The 8,116-nt window shown below is 46.4% G+C and overlaps 1 protein-coding gene across 1 annotated transcript; it reads right to left on the bottom strand.

The window, feature by feature from the left end:
• Nucleotides 1–5,583: 5,583 nt before the first annotated feature.
• On the bottom strand, nt 5,584–7,344 carry Prr9 (proline rich 9). The gene is made up of 2 exons (XM_085678273.1): nt 7,208–7,344; nt 5,584–6,720 (listed from the first exon to the last, which is right to left on the bottom strand). The coding sequence occupies exon 2, from the start codon at nt 6,699–6,701 to the stop codon at nt 6,360–6,362; it is 342 nt and encodes a 113-aa protein (XP_085534399.1). The 5' UTR covers nt 6,702–6,720; nt 7,208–7,344; the 3' UTR covers nt 5,584–6,359.
• Nucleotides 7,345–8,116: the final 772 nt, after the last annotated feature.

Here is an 8,116-nt window from a genome sequence, read left to right as displayed (position 1 = left end):
AGTCCACTAAAAACTGAGCTCCTGGTTCCAATCAAACCCGTTCCTCCATCTGTCCTAGTTCAACAAATGGTAGCCAATGTGAGGCAGTGATTGTTCTAGAAACTGTGTGTAAAACCTGTCTGCTGTCCTTTTTGCATGCTTCCTACAGTCTGTTCTCATACTTTAACTAGAGTGATATTTTAAATATGTAAAGATAACGACAATCTTCTGCCTTAAAAACTTCAATCATTTGTATTTTTTTTAGACAAAATTTCATGGGAACTGAGTTCTGTGTACAATCCTTCCTATTACAATTTTGAGTCACATTCTCTCTGTCTTTGTAGTATGTCTTTGCTTGCACATGTGTGTGTATACAGTTCCCCCCCCCAATATTTTGTTTATTAAAATCACATTTTTTCCCATTTTTTCTTCACCTGAAAAATTCACTGATTCCTTGCTTTATATACCAAAGAGTTCTCTTCCATCTCTAATAAAATTTAAATTATATGTTTACTTCTATGAGTGATATACTGATTTATTTTTCTCCTGGAGCTTGTGTTTAGGTATAGGACTGTATCTGCCTCCTACCACTGCATGCCCACCATTACACACTCACCACTGCATGCCCACCACTGCAAATTACCACTGCATGCCCAGCACTGCATGCCCAACATTGTACACCCACCATTGCATGCCCACCATTGTACGTCCACCACTGCACATCCACCATTACATACCCATTGCTGCATGCCCACCACTGCAACCCACCATTGCATGCTCACCACTGCACATCCTCCATTACATATCCATTGCTGCATGCCCACCCCTGCACATAAACCACTGCACACTCACCATTGCATGCCCACCACTGCACATCCACCACTGCACACCCACCATTACATGCTCACCACTGCACATCTACCACTGTGCACCCACCATTGATGCTCACCACTGCACATCCACCACTGCAGCCCACCACTGCATGCTCGCCACTGCAAATCTAACACTACATACCCATCACTGCAAGCCCATCACTGCATGCCTAGTACCCAGGAGAGAACTTGGTATGTAGAAAGTTTTCAAAAGTGACAGTGAAGGCAAATGTATATTCTCTAATCATTTTATGGATATTGATCTATATTAACAAGCAAAAGAGGCAGTCACATTCTTATCATTACTTTATAGACAAAACTACAAGTCTTGAAAAATTAAAGACTTACTCAAAATGTCACAAGTATTGAGAAAGATGAGTTTTAAATCCAGGCAATCTGATTCCTGAGTCTATGGTGTGCTTAAAATAGTTTTAAAGATCCTCCCACTGAGTAACATCTTAGGCTAGATTTTATGGGCTAACATAGGAAACTTTGCCTCTCATAGCTAGCAATTTTTTTTTATGGTTCAACTAACACTTCCTAAAATGAAATGTTCAGCACTCCGTCCTTAAATTATTTTTGTGGGATTCACCCATATTGCTTTGTGCAGTAGACTCTCATCTGCATTGGTGTCCTTATTTATCCATTGGCAGGAATTTGGGCTGTTTCTAATCTTTAGCTATTGGGAGTAACACTGGAACGAATATCCTGTATAAACTTTAAGGGCCCACACCCAGGACCCATGGCTAAAAGGGAACTCTGCAGTTATCGGCTATGCAAATATTTGGCTTCAGTAATTACTGACAAAGAATTTTCTGAAGTGGTTGCTCCGGTTTGCACTCTTGGAGCCTCATCAACATTGGCATTCTGCCTTTTAATTTCAGGCATTTTAGTCATTGTGCTATGTCGCATGGTGGTTTTAAAATTTCTATTTCTCTGATGGACAGTGGGCTAAGCAGTATTTTCCTATGCTTATTGGTCATACTGAAATATTTTTATTGTTAGGTTCTGTTAACATGGGCTCCTGAGACTCAGGAAGAGTCAGGTCATTTCATTAACCACCTGGGGCTTTTCATTAACCACCTTTTCCCAGGGTCTTCCGTCCGTGAGGTGGGTAAGACAGCGAAAGCAAACAGCATGAACGACAGTTCCCACTTGTTGCTTTGCCAGGGTCTGCTAAAGGGTTAAGAAACTTGTACTATGTTTTTGGATGTGGCTATGCTTTAGTGATTGGTCAGCCGAAGTTGTTTGGTGTCGGTCAGAGAGAAACGAAACTATAGGCAACCAACAAGCAATTCAAGTGCAAAGGAGATGACAAAGTGAAATATTGAAAAGAATTTAGCCCCTTCTCCCCCTACACCAAAAAAAAAAAAAAAAAAAAAAAATTCCATGATAACCCAGGCCATTTGTTTGAAAGTTTTTTAATCCTGATTTACAAAACAATGTGTTCAGAGACTTCCCCATTCTGCTCCAATTTATTCGAAGGAGTAAAAGTTGATCAGTGCCAGCCATCAAACATAGCATCCGGAACAGGTCCTGCAGCGCCACGTGTCCTGCAGGAATCATTGCAGCTTCTGTTTCCTTGGCACCAACGTTTACTCTCCATTCCCCGCACCGCTGGCTGGCCTATTGGCTGTGACCAGTCTGTGAGGCAGTTTCTGAGTAACGCCAGGTGTAATGTGTCCTGCAGAAGGCCGAGTGTCTCTGTGGCCATTAGGTGGCGCTGTTGGGAAAGGAGAAAGATGAATCAGGTAAGCCGTGAGGCAGGCCTGGGAAGAGGGAAGAAATGGAAGCTTCAGTTGAGCAGGCGCTGGGGCAGCCTGCCTGCATCATCCTGCAGTCAGCTTTGCTACAAGGCAGGTTTTTATGGGAGAGAAGGAAGGGCGTTAGTGGAAAAGTCCAGACTAGATGACAATGGGGATGGAGGGACAGGGCATATCCCCCAGTATATCAGCTGTCTGGATCAGGACCTGCCGATTTGTATTTACACAGTAAGAACCTGGGCATCTGCCTGCTGGTCTAGTTCCTACACAACCACAGTGAATGGGCGTATGAAGGGACAGGTACCTGACACTGACTCCAGTTTTCCAGAAAAGTCTCCTGGATTGTAAATTGCTCCAATATGGACACCCTTCTGTGTTTCTGCCACACCAAACAGCACATCTTTGTATGCAGGGGCACCATGAGGGACAATGCCCCAGCTTGCCCAAGGCTGGGTGGGCTCCCAGGATGCAGAAATTTCAGTGTGAAAATTTGGAAATTCCTAGGTAAACCAAGATGAGTGGATTGTTCCACCAGGAATGACAATGGATCTCAGAGGCTAGGGTTTCCTTTGTCTCGCCTCGCAGGTTGAACGTTGGTCAGCTATGAGGGTATCCTGAACCTCAGGCCCTATGAAGTCAGGTAAAGAGAGTAGCAAGCTTCAGGGGACACCTGGGTTCTCTTGGGCTGTCCAGATACATGTTATTCCCACACAGGCAGTTGCAAAGCCTTGGGAGACAGTGGTCCGGATCCCTGGGACCAGCATAGTTACATGGAGCCCAAGAGGCAAGGCAGCGACCTCTTTTGAGTGCTTCCTTTATTCTTAGTGATGGGGTCCTAACCAGCCTGAGCAAGGCAAACATGGTTCTGACAGGTCTTGCCCTTCTCTTAATCCGCTTGCCTTGCTAAAAAAACCATTAGATTACATTCCTTAAGCCAGCCATCAAGGTTAGAGGCCCTCCATATTTACACACTGGTGGTGGTTAGAGGCCCTCCATATTTACCCACTGGTGGTGGTTAGAGGCCCTCCATAACTCTTTTGAACAGTAACTGAGTCCACATCAGCCTCCCTTGAACTTCTATCAGTTTGTATTTTCCCCACAGGTCCACTGTTGCCCTGCACCCAGTTAACTATCACCCAGAAATCACAGGACTGGGGATCTCCTTGCTACTGCGTCTCTACCCACTACACTTCACTACACATGCAGTCAGCTGGGGCAACCCGGCTGGCATGTGGTTGGTCTTAGCTGTCCTCATGGCCTCTGGGCTTTGTGAGCATGGGCTGTGAAGCCTGGGTCAGAACTCTGTGAGCACAAAGCTGTGTGGATCTTCCCATGACAGCTAGACAAAGGCTTTGCCAGCAGCTTGGCGTCTCCTCTCCTATCTGCCATCTGCAGCCTGGTACCCTTCCCATCACGGAAGCCTCCCCTGTAATCATGGGCCTCTTCTTCCATCTGATGTGGTTGGAATGTCCCTGCTCCTTAGCTCTGCACTTCCTCTCAGGGTCTGGGTATCTGATCGTGGACTCCAACGTGTGCCCTTAGTGTTGGTGAACAAAGACCACTGCTGTACTTGAGCCGAGCTAGAGACACAGTGTGAGACTTGTCAGCCTGGTAGAAGTGTCGGGGCAAGATTCATCTGGGAACCAGCTAGACCCTGGAGATCAATGGAATTATTGTCAGTGTGGAAAATGGGTGATTAAAAAAAACTATTTAACTAGCCAGCGGGGCAAGAAAATGGTAATTCTGACATCTAGGGAAATTCATGAACTTGAGAGGTCCAGGGGAGTTTGGGAAAAAAGCTATTGGTGAGAGCGGCTGGCAGGAAAGCCAGTTGCTGTCTTTGCACAGGGATACTGACCTCTCGGCTCACCATTTCCCCAGCCCCTGGCAGAGTGCCCGGCATTTGGAGAACGACTGAGTCCTGCTTATGCGGATGATATATCCATGAAGAGACAGTCCCCCTGATCTCCCTGGAGTGCGGCATACACGTCTGTCAGGCCACTGAGGGCTGTGTTAAGGAGTCAGAGTCACCTGCATTAGAATTATGGGGCCCTATGCAAGGTCAAGAATGCTCCTTAACAGAGTGTGACTGACCTTCCTGAATCTGTGTGAGGGTCTTGTTGAGAATGTACACAGGCCTCAGGACTTGGCCTAGACTATCCACACATAATAACATATGGTTCCACATGGCCTCTTGAAACCTTTCCTCAAATTTTGTCGTATTTGTGACTTATTCTAGAAAATCTCTAAGTCTGAGAGACCAGTATGATCCATGTGCCAGGAGTCTTCAGTTGAGTTAAACAGCTGGGAGTGGACCCCACATGGCCTCCCATCTCCTTCTCTCAAGACTGAGTGGGGAGGAGTTGGGGGTTGGGTAAGGAGTTTCCGTTCTGTTCTGAGGCCAAGCCTTGCTATACCTTCCCCACAGGTGAGAGCACTCATGAAGAAACAGTCTTTGGCTCTTTCATAGCAGCCCAGCGTTTCCTTGGCCTCTCACACGTTTGCAGCTCTGTTCTGTTCCTAGGTGAGGGAGCACCAGGACAAAGCCAGGCCACCTAGGTTGTATTTCCTGTAATCGCCTTTATTTTCTCTGATGTCTGTGGCTGTTGGTGTGTTTATTTGGGGTACCTCTTCCAGACAACTGTCTTCCCTCCAATCCAGTCCTTTCCTCTGGAAAGAGGCCAAAGAGCAAACAGACTATAGTGTAAAGGACCCGGTCCGAGGCTTTCAGCATGGGCGGGGAGATGTCAGCTTTTTGGTGTGTTGTCTAATATGTGAAGTATGTGTGTAGATGAACCTGGAGAGGCTGAGTGGGCTGGTCTACACGCTCCAAAGGGGATCTCTCTCTCTCTGCTGCTGCTGTCTTGTGTACCTGTGAGATGTTTTTATTTTTTCCCCCAGATCTCCTTCCAAAAGGAGACTATCGTTGCCACAGAAACAGCAGAGGTGAGGGAAGGGCACACAGCACGTCAGTTTTAAGAATAGCTTTATTACATATTTTACTTTCACCAAGGAGAGAAAGGCAAGGAAGCTGGGGACGAGCCACTTCCTGTCACAGAGACACTAACTAAAGACCATACACGGCATCCAAAGCCCTTTCAAGCCAAATGGTTCAAAGCAGACCATCCATGAAGCACCAAGACTGACAGAGGTCCCAAGCTTCCCACTTGTGTTTCCTTATTGACTGTTTGAATTCAATCTTTTAAAACATTTTGTTTCAATTTTACAAAGCACAAACCACATTACAATGTCTAACCATTTTTTGTTAGGATGCAGAAACAGTAACACCGATTTTTGAGTTGGTAACACCACCGGCCTCTTCTTAACACCTGCTGTAGTGTTGATAGCCAGCATGAAGCCATTACAGGTTCTTTTGAGGTTTGAAAGAAAGCCGTGCACTCTGAAAGAGGGAGGAAGGCATCCTTGGTCATTGGGTACTAAGGGCTAGTTGAATTTTTGCCGCAAGAGAGCTGTGTTAGGCTTTGGTGGTCTCCCTGGACAGCCCCACCTCTCCTGGACTAGAGGTCATCCACCAGCTGCAGAGAAGAGGACTCATTCACAGAGGTTGATAAGAATCAGAGAGCTATCTTCAGAGGTACAGACCGAGTCCTGAAATACTGAGGAAGTCAGGAGACAAGAAGAGGTATTATACGGAGATATCCACAGGAGAAGGTCACCGAGCGGGGACTGGGCTTGGATTTTCTTCTGCTGGCCATCTTCTTGACTCCAGGTGGCACATGACCAGCTACTTTGCCTTGCCCTGGGAGGAAGCCTGCTCCTGGGCCTTCTGCGGGAACTCCTCCACACATTTTGTTTGGGCTAGCTCCTGGCACGACTCCGCAGACTGAGGCAGGCACTGATCTTGGCTTGGAGGTAGGCATGGATCTTGGCCTTGCTGTGGGCAGGCTCCTTGGCTTATCTCTTGGCACTGAGGATCACAGACCTCCTGAGCTTGGAGGGGACATTTGTCTTGGCAGGGGTCCTGAACACACACTTCCTCAGCTTGTGCCTGGCACTTTTCTTGGGTCTTTTGAAGACTTGGAGGTGGCACACATGGTTGCTTGCACTGTTGATCACTGAAAGACATCTTGGGTGATTTGAAGATCCTGAGAATAAACAGAGGATTTAAGTTGTTTTACACTGAAAGCACCAAGCTGGGAACTTGAAAGGCGTGGGTGGGTGAGGATTGAGAGAGGGATGGAGGAGAAGATAATTACCTCCCAGACTGACTTTTATTCATTTCTTTTACATCCCTAGCTCAGCTCCCTCTGACACTTGTTTCTGAGATGAAAATATTATCCTGGCTTTTGTCTGGATAGACACAAGCTGAAAGCTCTGGTCCTACCACAGAACTGAACTAATAATCTATAAAGTCAGCTACAATACACTAAACAGAATACATGAGATAGTTAAAAGTGGTCATTGAAAAGGCAAGATGTCTAAAAAAATTGTAGAAAGTTTAGTCTAAGATAGGAACAGAATAGTGGCCTCCAAGAGATGGAACACATGGGAGGGGGGAGAGAGAGAGAGAGAGAGAGAGAGAGAGAGAGAGAGAGAGAGAGAGAGAGAGAAAGAGAGAGAGAGAATGCTTACCTGCTCTTCAACAAGATTCAACGAAGGATGTGGATTGTGGAATCGAGGAAGGTGGGGACTTTTATACCATGCTTGGTATGGCCTCCTGAAGGACTGGTGGGCCACGTGGGCTAAAGTCCTAATTGTGGAGTCACCATAACAAGCTTCATCTGAAATCACGAACCGTTTGAGTCACTGCTTGTGATGCCTGTTAATCAGCCTGCATTTTGGCCTCTGGGTTCTCACCAGACCTCAGCAGGGAGGGGCTCCATTCAGAGCTTTCATTACAGGCAGCAGGAAAGGAATGTCCATAAAATGTTATCTGTCTGTTAGCAGGGCTGAGGTGCCCTGTCTACTCACATTGGCTCAGGATGCAGGGAGAGATAAGATCAACCTTGCTCATCTCTCTTTGCCAGTAGGAAGAATCTATGCCTAAGGCCTGGGGTCTGTCTGAGTTAAGGACTGGTATGGTTTATTTCAAACATTTCCACTGGATGTTCCTGCATGAAGCAGAAAACCCCTCCATTTATTTTGTCTAGACTAGTTCAAGGCTTGGCTCTAGACAGTGAAGGTACTGCTCTTGGCCTGGAGGCAGACATGGAAGTCAGACCCAAAGAAGACAGCTTAGACTTAGGGCTCTAAGTTGAGACGCACAGTGTCACTTTCATTTCACAGGGCAGAAATGAAACTTTTTCCTGCATAAAGTCCTGAGGAAAATTAGAGTGTTTTCATGCCCTTGTGTCAGGTGATATGGTGAGGGGAGAAGAGAAGAGGCCATCTTTATTTTCTGAACTTTGGGTTCTGGTGCCCTTTGAAAAGTAGAGCTTTTCTGAGTTATCAAGGAAACAGGTTGGAACACGGAGCCCATCTCCTCACCTCCTGAAACACTTGTCAGATTTAGGCCAATGGAAGCTGAGTTTGGGGTGGAAT

The sequence above is a fragment of the Myodes glareolus genome, chromosome 17 (assembly GCF_982192425.1).
Source record: "Myodes glareolus chromosome 17, mMyoGla1.1, whole genome shotgun sequence".
In the NCBI taxonomy this organism is placed as follows: domain Eukaryota; kingdom Metazoa; phylum Chordata; class Mammalia; order Rodentia; family Cricetidae; genus Myodes; species Myodes glareolus.
Note: the sequence above shows the minus strand (reverse complement) of the source record. Positions and strands in the feature narration are given on the sequence as shown.

Bases quoted from the DNA above. Each gene is read 5' to 3' on its own strand.
- Prr9 (XM_085678273.1), bottom strand. From the start codon at position 6,701: ATGTCTTTCAGTGATCAACAGTGCAAGCAACCATGTGTGCCACCTCCA.